Source organism: Syngnathus typhle, linkage group LG7 (genome assembly GCF_033458585.1).
Source record: "Syngnathus typhle isolate RoL2023-S1 ecotype Sweden linkage group LG7, RoL_Styp_1.0, whole genome shotgun sequence".
In the NCBI taxonomy this organism is placed as follows: domain Eukaryota; kingdom Metazoa; phylum Chordata; class Actinopteri; order Syngnathiformes; family Syngnathidae; genus Syngnathus; species Syngnathus typhle.
Window position 1 is genome coordinate 15,222,045 of NC_083744.1, and position 21,310 is coordinate 15,243,354.

The 21,310-nt window shown below is 44.0% G+C and overlaps 4 protein-coding genes across 5 annotated transcripts; 2 read left to right on the top strand and 2 right to left on the bottom strand.

Moving 5' to 3' along the window:
• Positions 1-611: 611 nt before the first annotated feature.
• LOC133156974 (calcium-independent phospholipase A2-gamma-like) lies at positions 612-10,301 on the bottom strand. The gene is made up of 10 exons (XM_061283145.1): positions 10,131-10,301; positions 8,676-9,880; positions 8,094-8,243; positions 7,834-7,985; positions 7,385-7,479; positions 6,895-7,066; positions 6,761-6,818; positions 6,448-6,642; positions 2,220-2,418; positions 612-2,162 (listed from the first exon to the last, which is right to left on the bottom strand). Exons 2-10 carry the CDS (start codon positions 9,810-9,812, stop codon positions 1,894-1,896), a joined length of 2,427 nt encoding a protein of 808 aa, XP_061139129.1. The 5' UTR covers positions 9,813-9,880; positions 10,131-10,301; the 3' UTR covers positions 612-1,893.
• A 385-nt stretch (positions 10,302-10,686) lies between these two features.
• On the top strand, positions 10,687-12,638 carry dnajb9a (DnaJ heat shock protein family (Hsp40) member B9a). The gene is made up of 3 exons (XM_061283147.1): positions 10,687-10,900; positions 10,982-11,210; positions 11,503-12,638. The coding sequence occupies exons 2-3, from the start codon at positions 10,994-10,996 to the stop codon at positions 11,919-11,921; spliced, it is 636 nt and encodes a 211-aa protein (XP_061139131.1). The 5' UTR covers positions 10,687-10,900; positions 10,982-10,993; the 3' UTR covers positions 11,922-12,638.
• Positions 12,639-13,122: 484 nt separating this feature from the next.
• Positions 13,123-19,073, top strand: dnm1l (dynamin 1-like). 2 transcript variants are annotated; one of them, XM_061283055.1, is made up of 19 exons: positions 13,123-13,354; positions 14,210-14,354; positions 14,536-14,565; positions 15,053-15,099; positions 15,182-15,253; positions 15,391-15,477; positions 15,557-15,719; positions 15,785-15,905; positions 15,981-16,112; positions 16,302-16,508; positions 16,650-16,770; positions 16,836-16,991; positions 17,062-17,151; positions 17,227-17,319; positions 17,401-17,454; positions 17,631-17,810; positions 17,890-17,999; positions 18,081-18,240; positions 18,717-19,073. In XM_061283055.1, exons 1-19 carry the CDS (start codon positions 13,253-13,255, stop codon positions 18,771-18,773), a joined length of 2,127 nt encoding a protein of 708 aa, XP_061139039.1. In that variant the 5' UTR covers positions 13,123-13,252; the 3' UTR covers positions 18,774-19,073. The 2 variants fall into 2 exon arrangements, with proteins under 2 accessions (XP_061139039.1, XP_061139040.1); XM_061283056.1 differs by lacking the exon at positions 14,536-14,565.
• A 55-nt stretch (positions 19,074-19,128) lies between these two features.
• Positions 19,129-21,038, bottom strand: tnnt2d (troponin T2d, cardiac). Its single transcript, XM_061283062.1, has 9 exons — positions 20,980-21,038; positions 20,850-20,907; positions 20,650-20,766; positions 20,195-20,272; positions 20,009-20,119; positions 19,839-19,945; positions 19,674-19,764; positions 19,461-19,498; positions 19,129-19,388 (listed from the first exon to the last, which is right to left on the bottom strand). The coding sequence occupies exons 1-9, from the start codon at positions 21,021-21,023 to the stop codon at positions 19,343-19,345; spliced, it is 690 nt and encodes a 229-aa protein (XP_061139046.1). The 5' UTR covers positions 21,024-21,038; the 3' UTR covers positions 19,129-19,342.
• Positions 21,039-21,310: the final 272 nt, after the last annotated feature.

Genomic DNA, 21,310 nt, shown 5'->3' on the forward strand with positions numbered 1-21,310 from the left:
CTGCAGCTAGCTTGGGGTGTCATTGAGAAGCAGCACAATTCTGGCACATATCTGGATGTCGGTGCAAATGAAAAATCAAATTGGTGATGCGGGAGAAAGGAGTGAGTTCATGAGTTAGGCTGGGTTACATGTGAAGAGGATGCATTTCCTCTTCCAGGCTGCTGTGTAATTACATTAGGTTGTTTTTATTCTATTGAGTGGGAGACGCTGTTATTGGTCGTTAACTATGTTAACATGCATGGGGGGCAAAAGCGCACGCAGCACGCAAAATACTTGACTCACTGAATACACAAATGGAGCATTCATATTTGTGTTACTCTTCTAGAGGAAATTTTAGGGGATAATGCCCCAATTTCAATCTTGCGTGTATTTATTTTTAAACTGAGCGCGTTGTCAAAAGCAAATGTGGTGACGGAATCGTTTCTCAATGGACAGTTTATTTTCTTTATCTGCAATTACAGTTATACTAAATATATTTTGTTACAATTTTGCCATTTTTATTGACTTTGTATGTCATAATGATTTTTTTTTTAGCTTAGATTTAGTAGCCCAAACCTCTACTATCACATTTTGTGTATGGTACAAGTAAAAGAAATAATGACAATAAGAAATCAAAACCATAAATCTTTAATTAAAAAAAAAAAAAAACCATCCCTTGATCATGATTAAGAGGACTGGTTTTAACAGATTAAAAAGCCACGTCGCTACATGTTCCTTCTCATTTGAATTAGGGTGAACCACGACATGCATCATAATTAAGCACAAATCAAGACATGCACTTTGGGAATACTGTGTAGATTATGTTTTATCAGCCCAAATGTCACTAAGCATCCAGCAGAGACGAGAGCATCATTAATCGTGCACGAGACGTCTTCCTGAGAAGATGCTGTGCAACTCACAGCTGCTTTTCCCAATCACGTTAAAGAGGCATAATGAGTTTTAATTACATATATAACGACTCTGGAATTGTCTTTACAAAGGAGCGGTGGAATTATGCGATAGTGGAAAAATCCCCATATACCCATCTCATCATTTGTCTTCGGGGATTCACTGATGCATCAAATATACAGTACCTGCCTGAGCCAAGACATTCAAAATGGAGAAGTGAGAAGTGACAGTCAAGTGCACAAAGCAAAAAAAAAAAAAAACATCAGCAGCAAAGAAAACATTTGACTGGCTAAAATAAATAAGTAAAAGTAGTGTCTGTGAGGTCCACTGTTGTTATTTATATAGAACTCCTGACGTTGGCATTGAAATATTTTCTTCTGCTAGACATTGAAATGTTAAACATAACATACATTTACAGCTGCATTTTGTAAAATTACAATAATATCACTCCCATTAATTACTTAAATTAATAGTTTGAATTTCTTTATATTTCCATTTTTTTTTCTTAGTGTGACAGTTATTAGTGGCATACACGCACATACTGATAAGCGGGATAAATTTAACCCCAATTTTCCTCTTCTGATCAAAATCAGAAAAGGCTAAGATTATCCCGAGCAATTTCTTGGGTGTGTTAATAGTGATTCCCCCCCCCCCCTAACAAATCTGCTCAACACTTAGAATCACATGGGGACCAAATATTTTACATTTCTTCTCTAGCTGCCTTTTCCTCTTGGTAATTTAAGGCAGTTCAGATGCTCTGCGGCACCACGCTGCCTCTCACAGATCAGTCTTGGTACTACAACGGACGGACTTGACGGAGAAGCTAAACAAAATCGTAACGATTTCAAAGCGTTTACCCCCCCTTAAAAACAAATTGCTAAAAACACATGCGAGGATGCTACACGATGAAATATGACGTTAGCCTCACACGTCCTAAGCATCGTAGAAGGAAAAGAAATCCCCCACTCGTGAGGTAAAATGTGTTTTGTTTTTCTTCTGCTGTGGCTAAAACTTAAAGGAGTTGAAGGACAAAGTGTCCACCCGGTTCCTGAGCCATTCGGCCAACTTCTGCACCGAGCCCTTTTCTCTGGTGAGGATTCGAGCCGCCTTCCGCAGCTTCTCCTCGTTCCTCTCCAGGTAGCGGAAGGCTTCGGCTTCCAGCAGGTCCAGCTTCTCCTGACGGTTGTCGTCGATGGAGATGTCTTCGCTCACGTACGGGTTGAAGCGGAAGTACGTGTCGGCGGGAAGGAAGCCGTCCAACATGGCGTGGACCTCTGGAGATCCGAGGTGTCACGATTAGAAGGTGTGAGAACAGCCGGCGAGTCACTTACCTTCCGTGTCTGTGGCGCTGCTGATGACGTTGTTGATTTTAGTTTTGAGGCTCGTGTAAGTGCCGCTGTTGCTCTTCCCCATGGTTTCCAAACGGCCCGTGCCGACCGAAACCACGCACTCCAAGGGCGTATCGGGCCACAGACACTTGGACTCGTGGATGGCCAGCGCTGTGGGGTTGTTGATGAGCAAACCTCCATCCTGAAAAAAAAAAAAAAATCCAGTGAGCCTTGGGAACATTTCATGGATTTTATTTGGGTAGTGGATGACATTTTTGAGGCCCATCTCAGCAAATGAAAAGATCAATGCGGCTCCCGAGCTGTTTGCGGAACGACAAAGCACACAATGAAGTCGTTTTTTTTTTCCCCCCTTCGTTTTTCTTTTCACCACCGTGCTTCACAACCTCGTTTTGAAATCGAACAACCGCCCAGGAGTGCTTTTGCTTTGAATCCACAGTCTACCTAAGGCTATGGGGAGGGAAGGGGGGGGGGGACAGTTGAGATGACGGGGATTGATGAATAGGCATGAGGCTGCCGGGTTGGCAGTGGGATCAAACACAGAGGGGCCAGTCCTCATTAAAGAGGCCAGGCTGGGGGTGGGACCCGCAACCCCCCCTCCCCTCCCTGAGTGTCTCAGGAGGGACATCACATGGGGTGCATGTTTTACCAGACTCTAGTGTTTAATCGTACATTATTGCTGTTCAATACAAAAAAAAAAATTGTAATTTCCGTCACATCCATTTTTTTTTTTCCTTATCACTTATCATTCAGTCAATATCCTCGACGGCGACACACCAGTTGTGGGTTTCTTTGTGCCGGCGGCTCAGTTTCACCCACACATTGGCCAAGGACAATTAGAACTAAAGAGGCAGATTCCTCCTGCGAGCGCCGAGTCGAACGTTCCATTTAAAGGCATCTGCTCGGTGAGTTGGGTTTAATTAAGAAAGTTGTGAAAAGTTTCGAACTTGCAGTTCTTTTTCAGTCTATGGCGCTTGTGACTTCTTTTTCTTTCTCCTTCGGCTGTCACTAGCAATCAACACACATCTCACTCGGAGGTAACGAGGAAGCTGAGGTTGGCAGATGTGAGCTACAATTTCACGTTTTTCTGAAAGACGAGCTAAATTCCCGACTGCTAAATGGCAAGCGGCTTAATGATTTCCCGCCGATGTCGACGGTTGATCCTCCGGAGGATTAGCGCTCTGCCATGTTCGCCTCGTAAACCAGATCATCATAAAGCAAATTTTCAACTAATTAGGCCTTTCTCACCTAAGGGAACGCGGTTGGCGATTGACAATGAAGGTCTTCAAAGTAATTGCTCCGATAGCTCGGAGTGAAAAAAAACTCGTAAGGAGAATATCGGCCGGCTTGAATAAACAAAAGTGAAATTGGCAGCGCTGTTTGAAGAGACTCATCTTGCGAGCTTATCTCCACAGCGCCACTCCAAGTCGCCCCCGCAGGGGAGGTCGCCCGTCGCAATAGAAAAGAGGCCCGGATCAGTAAAAGTCATTTCACGGCCGACTGTACGTCAAACGCCATTAGCTACAAGAGCAAACGTTATTTTCTTCCTTAAGGCGCCACATTTCGCCGCCTCGCCGTTTCATGAAGCTAAGCATCAGTGGTTGGTGAGAGACCCGAGCTGAAGAAGAGGTTCTGCTTTGATCCAAATCCGAGCCGCGGTATAGTTTCATGGTATCTCGCCGATAATAAACGATTTCGATAGATGGGATTCGATTCAAGGACTGATTCATTTCATACCAGTATATAAAATATGTACTTTGGTGGTTTGGGCAGGTCCAGTTAACACAGTTTCCCAAACAAGCTATTTATTCCCAGAATACCCCGCTCAGAGATTAATAAACAAAAAGTATATGAGAAATGAGACGAGCCCTTTGCACCCATCTGGCGTGGTTTTCAAATCACGACTGTCGTCATTACAAATTGCCTTTGGCCATGTTGTCAAAGCTGAACTGGGGCAGCGGTTTAAAAGCCGAGCCGACGCTCCCTCACGAGAATGCCTTCGCGAGTCCCGAATACGATTATGCCCGATGGTCATTCAATTCTTAAAAAGAAATGACGCTGGAAGCAGAAAATGACTTTCGATACTAAAATCCGTTTGTGCCAAATAGAACATCGGGGAAAGTAAATCATTGAGCTACATAAGCTGCCAAGACAGCATGCAAATTGCATAAAGGCCACCCCTGTTAGCGGAAAAGGATGAGCGTGACAATATTGTCAGTGTTGGAAGTGCTACCGAAAAAGTGGCAGTCAGTCCAGGTCAAAGGTCGTCATGGCAAATTATACCATTACGCCAAACAGTTCTCCTCCTTTCCTTTTGGGATCTCACAGGGGCAAAAAGGTCAGAGCGAGGTTCAATTGAGCACCCCCACCAAACTGACAAAAGAGGCAGGACTCATCTGTGTCGATGGGGACCAAAGCCTCGGGCGGGGAAAGCGTTTTGAGATTTATTGTCGGCCGTTGTCTTTTCCCACACTAATCCACGACCACACATACTCGGCGACGGGTATTGTCGCAATGAATCCCAATCTGATTCGATTGACTCCCAACTGGATTCCCGGGAGATGTTGTGTACATATTAGTTGACTTCACACCACTAAACATGGCTTTGATTTCCACCATCTGCTGGGTCATCTCCTGGGTAATTTCACTCTAATTTCCCCGCCGCCAGCAAAAAGAGACGAGGCTGAACGTGCATATTAATGCGAACGAACTAGGTGTGACTCGATTCTAGAACATATTAGAGCAATCACGAATGTGATGACCAAGGCGCATAATTCCAATCCCAATGGAGTAATCCAGGTTTTCTTTTTGGAAACATCTCTTGGTTTTAGTGCTAGTGACTCGTGATGTGATTCACATGTGAATCACTCCACCTCTCAAACTTCCTGCAGAGCACTCTCGGGAGAGCTCACCGGAGGCGGTGGTCCAACAATCCCATTCGAGCCATTAATTAGGATGGCAGTGGTGGGCACAAAAGACACACACCCATTCCCACTCCCCCGTCACCTTGGCGACGGGACCCCTTCCTCGTCTTTCCGTAAAGGCCCTCGGAGTCATTGTCAAACGTTTGGAGTCGTTGTGTCATTTAGTGCCCCGGAATGACTGTGAAGGCTTTCATGTAGAAATAGAGTGGCTATTATTACTTAGTTATGAATTCTGGATTTTCAAATCTTAAGAAGAAATGGATTTTCAAATCTGACCCGCAGATCACATCAGCGATCAATCAGACATGGCTCGAAAAATACCAGCAGGCTTTCGGCACACGGCAAACAAAAGGGGGATTGTCCGGCTCTTGAATGAAGTGGACAATTCTGCGGGCGTGGGTGGAAAACTGTGAGATGACTCTCTTGTCAGATGGGAATCCTGACATCAGATGGACGGCATGTCGTGTTCACATTTCACGGGCGAGAGCGGCACACATTCTTGCTAGTGTGACTCAGATTGGCTTGATGTCTTTTGGGGTTGTCAGATCAATTAGGTGACCGATCGGATTTCCTTCTTGATTCATTTCTTAAATTTCTTAAAGCGTCTTTGGGTTTTTGAAAAGCCCTATGCAAATTTAATGAATTATTATTATTATTATTAAATCATCACTTGACTAAGTACTCAAGTTCACTTCAGTTGGCCTTGGTATGGTTCAAAGCCTTTCATGCGGGAAGCTTGGCTAATCCATGCCACCCGCAACACGGCGGAGTGGGGTGGGGGGGGCATTTTCCTCGACATAGGTGTGTTGTCATCAACCATTCTCTTTCATTCTCGTTCCAACATTCACCGCCACAAACCCGTGCGGCTTTCCAATTAAAATCCGCGCACGCACGTTGTGTGTGTGCAGAACATCTGCGCGAGGAAAGTCAACCCAAGGAGATGTTGACATGTGTGACGGCATCAGAACAAAAGTGGAAACATCTAATTGAATACACAATTCTTTTTTTTTCTTCCGGCATTATTGGTGTCTAAGGTGTCTTACTCGTGCTGTTTTAAATTTACTGACTAAGCGCTTACTCAGGGAAAGGTGGAGAGTGGCGTTGGTTATTGATCGCTTAAACGGGAATGTTACGGCTAATGCATAGCTGCTTAAGGGAGATGGATTTAAGAGCATTTATGTTAGCAAAAGGAAAACAAGCAGGTAGGAAATGAAGATCCTCCCTCCAAAGAAGTTCACATCTATCAGTCTCAGATTTTATTTGTCAATGCAGTGTCTCTTCCGACTGACCTGATGGAGATCGCTGCCCAAGGGGAACTCCTGGAAATAGCCGGGGGCCGCTGAGGAAGCGCGGAGGGCCTGCCAGAGCTGGTGCTGACAGCCCCCCTGGTAGTGGGAGCGCACGCCCGGTAGCAGGTTGTAGTTCCTGAACACGTACGCCTTGAGAGGAGTGCCTCGATTCACAATGGCGCTCACCGCTGCCACCTATTGGAGGGAGGGGGAGTTGCAAATATTAGATTTGACGCATTTTACTGTGTCGCATGCAACAATGGATGGATGCTATTTTTAGCATATAGGGCAAATTGGCAGGAGAGGAACTCACTTTGGGACATTCCAGGTTTCTAGAAGTCTCCACTAGAAGGTGTGAGCCCATTTTCTCTCTGTCAGGGGGGAAAGAGGAGTTCATTTGCCACTGACACATCTCCTTCTGCCATCCACATTGACACCAACACTAACTTGAGCAAGATCTCCCAAGCTTGGCTGTCATAGAAAGCGTGATTCCAGCCCATCTTCACCGTGCCCACAATCACGTTCTGCTTGAAAACCGCCGAGCCCAACTTGCGGTAGAGATTGTCGCACTCGCTTGGTGAGAGTTGGAAAACACCCAGCATGAAGCCCAGGATTGCACCTAAGATGAAAAAAGGAGATCAGAACAACTATTTTTCCTTCTGAAGATCTACAGAAGCATAATCATGGCAGAAGAGTAGCGAGGGGCCGTGATTAAAAATTGTGTTTGATCAAAAAGAGAACAGCTGTGGGCCAGATGGATATTTGGAGCTAGTGCAAGCTTGTGTTGGTCCTTAAAGGCCAATCTGGATGATAAATGGAGTGCTTCAAGATGGTGCAAAATAAAGCACAAGTTGAGGATTAAATTGTCCACAGCGCCCCTACGTGGACATTGATATATTCATCATCTGTGCAATAATAATTCACATTCACAACTCACCTGTGCTGACACCGCAAATATAATCAAAGAGTTTATAAATAGGCTTGCCGGTCATGGTCTCCAACTTCTGCAAAGTCTGAAGGGCAAGAAGTCCCCTGTGAAGAGAGAGAAAGAAAAAAAAAAGCAAGAAAAAGTGATATTAATGATTAACATGGTACAAAAACAGGGAGCGTGACGTTGCATATGCACAACTGTAAAGATAACAACACCTGTGGGAGCGAGTGGAGCAAACTCATATCCTCCACTCTAATAATCTCAAATAATTATGTGCAAATTAAAAAAAAAATTATCGCCGCACCTCAAATAGGCACGTCTTCTATTTACCCTTTTTTGGGGGATAAGAATACCATGTCGTTCCACTAGGTGGCAGTAAATAACTGGAGTTGACATATCAGGAACTACAACCAAAAGAAACATAAAATGGGTCAAACAAAACAAAACAAAAATACCTTAAACCTCCTCCATCTATGGACAGAATGCGTATGCCGCGGCCTTTGACTGGCTTATGGTAGCCCACCAGAGCAAGAGCTTCTCTGACGGCTTCCCTCAGTCCAGGATCACTGGCCTGTTGCAGACGCAGCAGGCAGGGGATTACCTTCTCCTGTTGAACACACACATTTCACGTGCTGACTCATCACACAAATTGATGGCACGGAATGGACACCGAGATCGCTATTTTTGCTAGTTCAATTCAAATGCGCTGGTGTACCTTAACGGCAACCCCGCACGTCTCTGGAAACTCCAGCAGGTGGTAGCTGAGGTCCTCAACCCTGCTGATGTAGACCCTCACGTCGGTGGCCCTGTGGAGCGCCTGGACCAGAGCCCGGGTACGATTGTCCACGCTCACCCGGGCGATGATCTGGAAGAAGAAAAAAATAGGTTTCTGAGAATCACAATAATAGATACACTGACAAGTGTCATGTTACTAGGTCACATGTTTGATGTCTCATACCAACATTTCTTGGAAGGGAGCCCACTTTAGATTAACACAACCTGATTTTATATCGCCACACCATAACAGCCTGGGCATGTAAAGAAAGGTATAGGCCAGTCTAAAAATAAATTAACTCCTGGAATTCACACCATAAAAGTGTTTGGACATGCAGCTGGCCAATGCTCAGTTGACGTGATATGATTGACATGTGACAAGTTAGGGTGGGAAAATTCCGTGATTATTTTTCAAAGATTAAGAAGGGTGTTTTCAATTCAATTTAGGGCTAAACAAAACGCTTACTGTATATTTGTAAGAAAAAAAAAAACATTTACTGAACCGATTTGAATTCAAACATACCTTTTCCCTTTGGACCAGAAGTTTCTTGGCCTTCTCCTCCGCTGTTTTCTGCTCTGTACTGACGGCCTTCTCCATCTGCTTTACCGGCGCAACCTCCGACTTTGTGATGTCATCCGCGGCATTTTTTGCCTCCCCGGATCTGAACTTGGGAACCAACGGGGTGATGTAGCTGCCTACAAAAGCTTGCACGGTGGGAGCAGAATAGGACAGGTAGTGACCGAAACCTTTCTTAGGGGAGGCGGGTGTCGCAGGAGGATCCGGGTCTGGTTTATTGCACACGGGGTCACTTTTTTGTAGAGTCGGAGATTGGGTTTTAGATGATGCCTCAACATGGTTCTCCGCAACTTTTTTCTGTGTGCTGCTGCCAAAGTAGGAATTGATGTGGTGGGCTAGGTAGTTGTATGTTTCATCCAGGTTCATTGAAAATTTACTGGGGTGAAAAAGCGCAAGTGGTTGTTTGGAAGGTTCTTGAAGCTCCTCTGGCTTGACGGTAGCGGCGACAGGCTTCAGTTTTTTCTCCTTTACTTCCAGCTCGGTCACAACAGCAGGAGCAGCGCTCGGTTGCGAGGTGTTATGAGGTTGCGAAGGGGAGGGAGCTGTGTCCGGTTTCGGAACAGACGTCGGACCGGAAGGACTGGGTGACGTACTCGCTGGATCCTTGGGAGCAGATGGAGAAACCGGGGCGATCTCCACAACTTTCGATTCAGGAGTTGACTTCACATTTTTGCCACCCTTTTTTGTTTTGAGCCGGGCAATCTTGGAGAGGAGGTCGGTTTGCGTCACAGCTTTGGAGACGGCGTCCAACGTGTTCTTTACTCGGGACATGTGCTGGCTGAGGCCCGTGGACCAACGCGATGCCGAAGTGTTCAAACGTAGGTTGCTGGTGTGGAGCCCGAGCTTCTGTCTCACGACCTGGTTCGCCCTGCACAGGCGTGCTTTCTGAGCCCAAAGTCGTGAGTGAAGGACATGCTTCTGGCTGAGGGGGCTCGCCTTCCTGCCAGAAGGATCCTGGATATGAAGTGAATAGTGCGAGGTACCTGGGAAGGGAAAAGGTGAGGATGCTGGTTTGCAAGGGCGCCATATGTCAAAAGTTCTATTTAGTTTAAGCCAGGGACTGAGACACCATGTATGACTCATCCTTTTACGTGCGAAGAGTTCAGTCCATCCAATGGAACTCTAAGGCTACCCTCCTTCTTTCCATGAACCTGGTGATGATCAATACAACAATGGAAGGAAATGAAGACCATGATAATGACAATGTAACACGTACCTTCCTTAAATATTATTATTACAAAGCTCACTACAGACTATATAATGCAGTAATAATTTAAAGGATGACGGAAATAAAAACAAATGCTCTTTGAGAACATGAAAAAGGGATGAAATTGACATTGCCGCTAGCTAAGATGCTAGCAAACACACAGCCCAAACACAACACGGTGCCGCAAAACATACCACAGCTTTTATATCGTCGTTTCAAGGTGGGCCTCAACCTTTAACATCCTCTTCTTCAGCCGCGACCCAAATACAAGCGAGTAAATGACGACATGTTGGCAATGGGTCCGAGCTGACGTCTGATTTCCACATCAACGTAACATCGGCCGAAAAGAAAAACAACAAACACGTGGGAGGGAAAACGCGTGCCATTGGTTGGTTAATGCTTGACCCACTAAAATCGGGAATGTTGATTGGTTGGTTTTCTTTCCGTGAAACTAAGAGGAGGAGGCAAGTGTATTTACAGTTTTAAGCACATTAAGCGTATTTTCGGCACGGGCTGGCATTTTCTTTCTTTTCAAATTCAACAAAGGTACTGGAAAAATCAAGATAAATCAAGATAATTGGCAGTATTGAGGACTTATTCTCTATCTGTCATTTAAAAACAGTATAATTCAGTTTTGGTTTGGTTTGAAAAGGCCTTGTAATTGCCTCATAAAAACAAGAAAGACACGATGAAATTGTGGAAATAATATGCCTAAATTCTCTCCTTTTTTTCTAGCTAGTAGTGTATTTCTACCACAGGAGGGAAGTCACGTACAAGCTGGTTGCCATGCTTGCGAACAAGCACCGAAGAAGAAATGCCATGACGTAACTTACTAGCGCCCATCACCGATGCTTGAAACTCTCGATGTCACGTTAATCGTCAAATACACTTTTTGCATCATGAATACCGCCGGTTAAATATTTTGTAGAGAACAGGCTCGCCTTGCACTTAGACCTCATAAAAGGTGAGTAGGAGACGTGTATAAAACGAATGAGTAGACGTGAGCCATCATTTCGATTGCCTTTGACTTGTGTTTATTGTGCAGGACATCTGAGCCATGGCCAATGCTCAGTCTGCTCTGAAGATGGCCGTGTGCCTCCTCGTGATAGCAGAGCTGCTCCTTGCCAAGAAGGACTACTACGAAATATTGGGAGTGCCAAAAGACGCGACTGAGCGGCAGATAAAGAAAGCTTTTCACAGGCTCGCGATGAGGTATCACCCTGATAAAAACAACAGCCCCGACGCTGAAGTGAGATTCAGGGAAATTGCAGAAGGTACAGTTGATTCGTGTTATTCTCTCACTATTTACTCCTTATAACACCTATGGACAATATAGAATATTTGATGACCTTAACATGCATATGTGTTTTTTTTATTTATTTAAAAGGAAGCTGCACAGATTAATGTCATTTCTAGTTGTTTGAATGTAGAACGTTGATTTGAGATACAGACATCATCATGAACCAAACTGTAGATCATTTCATAACGTTTACACTAACAAAATCTATAAGTCAAGCTTTAATTATAATTGATCAGTTTTTATCTCTTGGATTTTTTTCCCCCCAGCCTATGAGACGTTATCTGACGCGACCAGAAGAAGAGCCTACGACCGGTTTGGTGGCGGTGCCTCTTATTTCACAGCAGGTCCACAACAGACGCAAAACGCGCAGCAACCATTCAGTTTCAAAGTGGATGACAACTTTAAGGACTTCGACATGTACAACCACAACAGCCGGCATGCCCGGCAGAGGCAGCACTTTGATGAACATTCCCCGAGAGAACCCCACGGCCGACACAAGAGACACTTTCAAGGAGCCGGCGTCTTTGGCGACCTGTTTGACGACATTGAGAAGATATTCGCCTTCCACAGGCGCGGCGCGCCAACTGAAAGTGTTTTCCACGCTGCCTCCAAACAGCATTGTAGAACAGTGACGCAGCGCAGAGGGAATATGGTGACCACGTACACAGATTGCACTGCATCCTAGGATGCAAAAGTCACCTTTCTTGTAGACAGTAATGACGAATAAGAAAGATTTAGTTGAATATTTGAAGGGGGAGTTTGCTGTGTTACTGCTAGCAAGATATGAATGTAATCAGATTTTTTTTTTAATTTACAATCATTTACAAATCACAAAGCTGTCATAAACGTAGCTGTCGAGCAGAAATGTTTCTAATTTCATGGATATTCCACCATATCTCAAATTAAGATCCCCAAATCCAGGATAATAGCTCAGAGTTAGGCCATGGCGGTGTGCTCTGACTATATGGACACCTCAGCAGTCATTCCTTCTCTGATTGGTTGTTTCGATTATTTCTTAAAAATTAACAGTCGAAATTAATTCCCATGGAAAGTTTCTAACGTTACAATTCAGAACTCCCTGAATGTGACTGGTTAAGCGGTATCAAAAACTATCGAGCTGTATATATATTTTTTTGTCAATATACTGTAGAAAACATCACCATACATTTGTTGTAGTTGTAACTCACAGAACTGTGTAGTACAAATAATATAGAGAAGACACGTTTTGTAACATGTTACTTCATTCCTAGCTAGAGAGATAACATTGTTGGTTATGTGCAATATTTGTTTGCTTATTTGATGTTGTAAAAGATCCAATGCAAACCTGCCTTTTCAATGAGGTTCTAGGGTAGCCTTTGCTTTTTGAAGTTGTGTTATGAAAAATAAAAAGTATCTCCTGTTAGTTGTTTTTATTGAACCCTTCATGAAATCGCTGTCATTTACTTGTAAAAATGTTGGGATTTTTTTTTCCAACACCCACCAAAACTCAACAATTCATGGTTGTGGAGAGTTTTTTATTTTTTTTATTTTTTGTAATCACTTCAACGTAAAGGAAACTTTAATTTATAAGAATTATATTCAAACATTTGTGGTAAGTAAACAAGTACTATAAATCTAAAACATAACTTGTATTTCAAATTGTTATCGATTTTCACTCAAATTAAGCCCGCGTACAAGTTTTGACAAAAAACAAATCCCATTTATTCATTGTTTCGCAAATATTTTGGTGGCACCCTTGGTTACGGTTGCGAAGGAGATTTTGTTATCGTCGCGACGTTATATGACGTCATTACAAGAAATGTAGTTCAGTAATCCTCTCGGCGCGCGAATCACAAAGCGCGGAGATTTTTCCAAACTACATCTCCCACAATGCAGCGGCGCAATGCGCAGTAGTTTGCGCCGCAAAGTAAAAGAGATGTCAATTGCTAGCTTAGCCAGCCGCGGGACATTGAATGACTTTGTGAAGAACCCAGAAGTCTCCCGTGGTTCGACAGGTCCGGATCAATTTCGGAGCTCATGGAGGCCCTCATACCTGTCATCAACAAGCTGCAGGATGTTTTTAACACGGTGGGCGCCGACATCATGCAGCTGCCGCAAATAGTTGTGGTTGGTACGCAGGTGAGAAACGTCACTTTGTTTTGGAGGCTAGCGTGTTAGTTAGCATTACACCTAAAACTTCAGCTTTGAGTTTGTGGCTTTTATTTTCATCTGTAACTTATCGATTCTATGTGTTTTGGCGAGCCTTAAAACAATCAGAAGTATGTTTTCTCATACATTTTTGGTGATTTATTCGTATCCAACTACCTTCATAATATCCGCTGTTGATAATTTAATCTGTTATGGGTTTGTTTATCGTAATAAATACGACAATTGTTGTAACTTGTAGTATAATGTTTCTTACTTAGCTCATGCTAATGGAAAATATGTCCCAGCAGTATTCTACAGCCCATGTGTGGTCACTTCATGTATAAATAGTTTATAGTCCCAAATTTCATATAGCAGCTACTTTAAATTTACCCAAGTAATACTAATCGACATATATTCCTGCGATTAGCACATAATATCGTCTAAATTCACTGCAGTACTGCTATAGGCCAAAATAAATGCCTCTCTTTTTCTAAAAAAAAAAAAAAAAAAGCCCTCAACACATTACTGTAGTGCCTAATTGGTTTAAAGTGTATTTTACTTTCTCTGACCCTCTAATAGGATAAGGCAGTCTCAGCTCTTTTGGCAGACATTAATGTATGCTAGAGTGCAACAATGTTTTTTTTTTTTTCTGGTTTATCCTTGCTAGTGAGCTCCAAAGACCAAAAGTGTCACATGCCAAGTTTTAACGAGTACAAGTTGTGGGTGTCATGTCAAGTCACTTACTCCAGTCCAAAAAAGAACCGGAACACCTCAGTGCATTTAACCTTACTTCAAATGTAAACAAAACTGCCCTCTAACATTTTCCATGTTTTGTTTTTCCTTTAGAGCAGTGGCAAGAGTTCTGTTTTAGAGAGCCTTGTCGGCAAGGATGTACTACCGCGCGGCACTGGCGTCGTGACTCGCCGGCCGCTCATCTTCCAGCTCGTCCACATCGATTCCGAAGACCGCCGGAAGACCAATGAAGAGAATGGTACTTAGTCGGTTTTAGATTTTTGAAGTTATTCCATCTTATCCCTGACTGGGTGTCCTGGATAATTGCAATATCAAAACATGTAAGGTTCCACTGTATTATAGAAAGTCAAAGTTATATTTTTTCCAAAGCTTTGTCGAAGTGGTTATAACCCATTTGTTGTTTCTTTCTTAAACTACAGAATTCAAGAGAAATGGGCGCTTATACAGAGGTCTCCCTTTTATTTATTTTTTGCTTTATCGTGTTTGTATACACTATAGCGTATCCTCCCAATTTCCGCCCCTTCAATGATTAACTGCCCACCCGTGTGGCTTCATTCAGTTCAGATTGGTTGGGGAAAAAAATTCTATCATTCTCTGAACATTCCCGAATACCCAAAACAGCTGCAATGTCGTGAACGGCCAGCTTCACCTGAGATGACTAACAGGGCTTCGCTGTTTGCGTCCTTTGCAGCTTTGATTGGCTTGCTCTTTCCCCAAACACGCCTTGCTTCTTTGTGCTAGAAAAGGTGTTGCTGTTGTTTTTTTTACCCAGCTAAGAAAATCTATGGGTTCCATTCTCAGTTTTCTTCCCTCAGCTATTTACTTTGAAGAGTTTTTACATTCCATTCTAGCCACCAGAAAATTCCTCTTGTAAGAAGGTAGACACTATCTGGTGGTGGCATCATCAACTGATGCCCTCAATTTTAATCTTTGCAGGCATCGATGGCGAGGAGTGGGGAAAATTCTTGCACACCAAAAACAAGGTAAAATGGAAGATAATAATGCCAAATGAGCCCGCCTTTCTCCCGATCACCTATTAATATATATTTATATATATATTTTTAGATCTACTCTAATTTTGAGGAGATACGTCACGAAATCGAAGCAGAAACAGAAAGAGTATCAGGCATAAACAAGGTATGGACATTTACAAAAAAAAAAATAACACACATCTTCCGGTTTCTCGGGTGGTTTCCACTTTGTGTAGTAGCCTGTCGCTGCCTGTCTTCAAACAAGAAATATAAATGCACCCTTCATGTTTTGTTTTCTCGCAGGGTATCAGTGATGAACCCATTCACCTCAAGGTCTTCTCGCCCAATGTTGTCAATCTTACACTGGTCGACCTGCCTGGCATTACCAAGGTGGGATCAATTTAACTCACCCAAACACAATTGTGGTCACATTTCCTGTATTCAATTATTTTTATTTATTCATCTGCAGGTGCCGGTGGGAGACCAGCCCAAAGACATTGAGATTCAGATTCGTGAACTGATCGTGAAGTACATCTCCAACCCCAACTCTATCATCCTGGCCGTGACTGCCGCCAACACAGACATGGCGACGTCCGAGGCCCTCAAAGTGGCACGCGAAGTTGATCCTGATGGTAAACGCTTTGCTTTTTTTATTTGCTGAAAAAATATCGCTAAGGTGTGTCCTAATTCTTCCCAGGCAGGAGGACGCTAGCGGTGATCACCAAGTTGGATCTGATGGATGCCGGAACAGACGCCATGGATATCCTGACGGGCCGAGTCATTCCGGTCAAACTCGGCATTATTGGAGTCGTCAACAGGTGACGGGCCTTCCGTGTATTAGCACGTCAGTCATGTGGCGTGCTAACTGTGGATTTTTTTATTTTTTTTGCCAGGAGTCAGCTGGATATCAATCAGAAGAAATCAGTAGCAGATGCTATTCGTGATGAGTACGCTTTTCTACAAAAGAAGTACCCCTCCCTTGCAAACAGAAGCGGAACCAAATATCTGGCCAGGACACTGAATAGGTAAGGGTAGAAGTTCTTGTTTGAAGAAGCCAGTAGTATAAACCTGCTCTTGAAATGAGAACCAAAAATAATAAATTATTATTATTAATAATTATTAATATCAATTAATTAATTAATAATTTTTAGTCATAATATATTATTGTGGTTGCGTATGAATGAGTTTGACTCAGTTTGTCGTCTTGGGCTCAGATTGCTCATGCACCACATCCGAGATTGCCTCCCGGAGCTGAAAACCAGGATCAACGTGCTGGCGGCGCAGTACCAGTCGCTGCTCAACAGTTACGGCGAGCCTGTGGAGGACCAGAGCGCCACCTTGCTGCAGCTCATCACCAAGTTTGCCGCCGAGTACTGCCACACCATCGAGGGCACCGCCAAGTACATCGAGACGGCTGAACTGTGAGTCATCCGCTAATCGCATGCTTCAAACTTCTTTGGGTTTCACACACATATAGTCCTCCTGTCACTATTCGATCCGTACCTGTTGGACGCTTTCTGAACATCAGTTTGACCGAGCCTTCCATCTCTTCTCCTCCTCAGCTGTGGCGGGGCGAGAATCTGTTATATATTCCACGAGACATTCGGTCGCACGTTGGAGTCTGTCGATCCTCTGGGTGGTCTGACGACCATCGACGTGCTCACGGCGATCCGTAATGCAACGGTGGGTCTCTGGGAAATCTGATCACCATACATAATTAGCAACTGTCGGACATTTTTTTTTTCCAGGGGCCCAGGCCTGCTTTGTTTGTTCCCGAGGTTTCCTTCGAGTTGCTGGTCAAGAGACAAGTGAAACGTCTGGAGGAACCTAGTCTTCGCTGCGTGGAGCTGGTTCACGAGGAGATGCAGAGGATCATCCAACATTGCAGCAACTACAGCACACAGGTGACAACAGGCCACTGCTGCAGTTAGATAATTGTGCATATTGCAAATTGTGAGTTGCAATTGTATGCAGGAGTTACTGCGATTCCCAAAACTTCACGATGCCATCGTGGAAGTGGTCACTTCCCTGTTGAGAAAGAGACTACCGGTCACCAATGACATGGTAGGACAACAGCCCGCGTTACTACGTGCATTATATTATTCACGTTTCATCACCAAAAATTATTTTTGCCTCGAGGTTCACAATCTGGTTGCGATCGAGCTGGCGTACATCAACACCAAGCACCCCGACTTTGCCGACGCCTGCGGCCTCATGAATCATAACATTGAGGTGCTGTTCTGTGTTTCAATGTAAAAGATTTGTAACAGTAGTCATTCACACACTTAAGATGCTTTCTTCTTCTTTTCGCAGGAGCAAAGACGCCTAAGAATGCGGGATCTACCGTCCGCTGTTCCTAGAGACAAGGTACTGTTTTTATTTATATATATATATATAAAAAATCACAATCTCCAACACAAGAGTCGTACAACTCATTAAAAAAACACTAAACACATTTCCATTCATATAAAGCGGGTTATGATTTTTTTTTTTTCTTACAACCGGACCGTGTTCTCCTTCCTAATATCTCTTCCGGCAAGCAGGCAGCAGCGGGTGGCGCTCAGGGTGCGTCTTCTGGGGATCAGACAGATAGCGGCGGGACGGGGAACTGGAGAGGGATGCTTAAAAGAGGGGAGGACAGTGCATCTGGTGACAGGACAATGCCCCAGAATGCCCTCCCCGCCACCCCGCAGAAGGGCCATGCTATTAATTTTCTCGATGTGGTAAGGATGACTTTAAAAGGGGAGCAGCAGAAATAAAGACGCCGTCAAGTCATCCATTTTTTTTTTTCATTCTCTTCAGCCCGTACCAGTGTCCAGGAAGTTGTCCGCTCGGGAACAGAGAGACTGCGAGGTCATCGAGAGGCTCATCAAGTCCTATTTTCTTATCGTGCGGAAAAACATCCAGGACAGGTACATAAAAAGCGCGATACAGTCACGTGATCCGGCATCAGAATCCCCTTCTTCATGGTTCATCTCTGCCGTCCTTCTCAGCGTTCCCAAAGCGGTGATGCACTTCTTAGTCAACCACGTGAAAGACTGCCTGCAGAGCGAGCTGGTGGGTCAGTTGTATAAGTCGGTACTGTTGGATGACCTGCTGACGGAATCGGAGGACATGGCGCAGCGACGCAACGAAGCGGCGGACATGCTCAAGGTAACCCCCAACCTACAAAATACACACGAAGTGGCGCTTTTATTATCAGTCGTGATTATGAAATAAAAACTAGCTACTTTATTAGGTGCACCAGTGCAATACATGACTTTTTCAACCATGGGTGTAAAACTTAAGGCCCGGGAGCCAGATCCGGCCCACTATACAATATTTTTTGTGGCCCACGAAAGCAAATTATGTCAACTTTCAGGATTTTTGCTAGAATCTGTACCAAAATTTCAAATTGTCGTGTGTAGTAAAACGTAACATTGAAATTTTTTTTTTGCATTAACATGAACAAACTATTTCCAAACAACTACCCATCGATTCGTTGTGATTATGTAATGAAACAACGAGGCACATTTATTTCCCGTCACCGTCGCAACGGCCCCCTGAGGGAAGCCGTAACCACAAAGTGGCCCACGATAAAAATGAGTTTGACCTTGCCTGACCCGAGACAATGTCATTGGTGTACGCAGGCCCTGCAGAAAGCCAGCCAGGTGATTGCAGAGATCAGAGAAACGCACTTATGGTGAGAGAAGCCGCTCTCCTTCAGGCTCCTCCCCTTTCTCAGTTCACATGGATGGTACGCGGGTCCACATAGTGACCCGCAGTTCTCAAAATGCGACACAGTGTATGAGAAATGCTAGTTTTGAATGTACAGTCTGGATAACGAGGAATCTCTCTCCCTCTCACCCCCTCGACTAGGAGTAATCTATTTTTCTTATAAACCAAACTATCGACAGGGATGATGTTATTGTCCATTATTTTGTGTCGAATATTATTAAAGATAGACATGACCCAAAATAAAAAAAACAGCTGTTGTCCTCATCGTATATCGCATACTAACTTCCTTAATACTTTGGAACCCCGCCCAGAAAAACAGACAGCTTTCAAATTCCACTATCTTTTATTGATTGGTCCTACAGGACACACACACACAAGAGTATCGCACCAAAGATCATCAAATCGGTCACGTTTGTGTAAGCACATTCCAGTAAGACGCGTTGTGTGGCACCCATGTATTGTGTTGGCACACAAACAAAATGCCCTCTGCGATCAGAGGTACACCGGTGCGCTGTTTCGGCGAGGACGGACGCTCTCTTTACCTCAGCCGGGCTCCCATTTTGCCCTTGCCACGTCCCTTGGCGCTAAAAACAAACAGTAGAAAACATTTAAAACAGTTAAAGTCGTTCTCACTGTAGCTTTTCGTGCAACTTTACCTTTGGTGATCCTGCACACGGACGAGGAGCAGGTTGATCTGCAAGTAGCACAAAACATAATTAATAAAACAGCGTTATAATGTACAAATTATAATTTTATACTTTATAAATAAATGGAAGATATTGTTCCTTTTTTGAAATGGTTCTAATCCTACTCCTTGGTTTTGTCCTCGTATGATGAGGCAATGCTGCAGTAGGTAACGACGGACTCACGTCACTCTTCTGCCTTTTGAACTTATCGTTGAGGTCGTACTTCTCCGTCTCCAGTTGCATCAGCCACTCCCACAGTTCGTTCGCCTTCTCCCTGCGCGCGCACGCCATAGTTCATCTCGTATCGTATTCGGTATTATTTTTTGATTCGCCCCTCGTTTGTCATACTTCAGTTTGTCATCACTCAAGTGGTCGATGTTGAGCGGCTTCCTACGGTCAGCCAGAATCTTCTTCTTCTTCTCTCTCTCAGTCTGCTTTTTGCCTTTTCTTTCCGTCTGTTTTGGGGAAAAAACGATTAGGACAAATGCGGAATTCAGCAAATATCGAAGCTAGGTGACCTTCTGTCCGGCGCCGTATTGCTGGCTCATGCTGGAGAGGGCCTTCTTCTTCTTGGCGTCATCGTCGTGCTTCTTGCGGTGCTCCTCCTGCTCTCTTCGCTCCTTCTCCTCCTGGATGGAGCACAGAAAGGCTTACGTCAACGCTCGGGGTCATCGCTGGTGTACTCTTAACGAGTGCCAACTCACGGCCTGCCTGGCCTGCCTCTCTTTCTCCATCTCGGCCCGGATCCTTTGCTGCTCCGCCCTCTCGGCGCGACGCTTCTCCTTTAAGCAAAATTAGAATATTCGCCGCAAAATGACCGGGTCATTCGGAAACTTCACCGCTAAAATTCGAGTTTTCTTTTCTGTGCGGCCCCTTCAGACTTCACGTGGCACAATTGAAACTGCCCCAATTCGAGTTTTTGCTGTGTGGCTCCTTGTTGCTAAGCAGACTTCATGGGGCACAATTGGTACTGCCCCAGGGCCACAAACGATTTCATTGATGGATTGAATTCAGATAACCTTTTTCGCTGTATCTTGTAGATGTGACCACCGCAAATTTGTTTGAATGACTAAAACGGGGCGGACAACGCCGTGCCCCTTAAACGGGTCAGGGCTAGCTTAGCGCGATATATTCGGATTACTATTACTTCCTGACTCACAATTCTGTTGACGAGTGCAACAAGCTCCTCCTCCTCCTTCTTCCGCTGGATGAAGTGAGCCTCGATGAGCGACTGCAACTCGGACAGATCTTTCTCAAGTCGCTTCCTGTGGATGTCCTGTGCTTACAAGTATCGCAGACTATTTAACAACATGCGTCAACTTTTTGCTTTTTTTTTTTTTTTTTTAAGGATCATCTCACATCAAAATCCACTTTTTCGCCATCCGGGATCTTTGGGGCGGGTATATTTGTCATAAATCTGTGGAATGGAGCAAAAAGAGGTGATAATTAGCAGATGAAGCATGAAATGAGTCAGCAGAAATAAACTTACTTTGGTTTGGGCTTTGAGTCATCTTTAGAAAAAAAAAGAGACATTGATTTTAATGCAGGATTTATGATTCCGCCATTGGATTCCAGTAAGGTTGTTCACTAGCTACATAAAAGAGGCATTCTTATTTGTTCCATTATTTTCCAACATTTAATAATAAGTTCATACAGAAATATAAAAGAAGGGGAATGCTCTTACCTTCTTCCTCCCTTCACAGGAAACATAGAAAATCAAATGAAAAATAAAAGTCATCATCTATTGACCACATACTAGCTGTTTAACAACTTTAATGCGCTGCGTAATAATAGTAACATACTGAGGTTCCCCGAACACG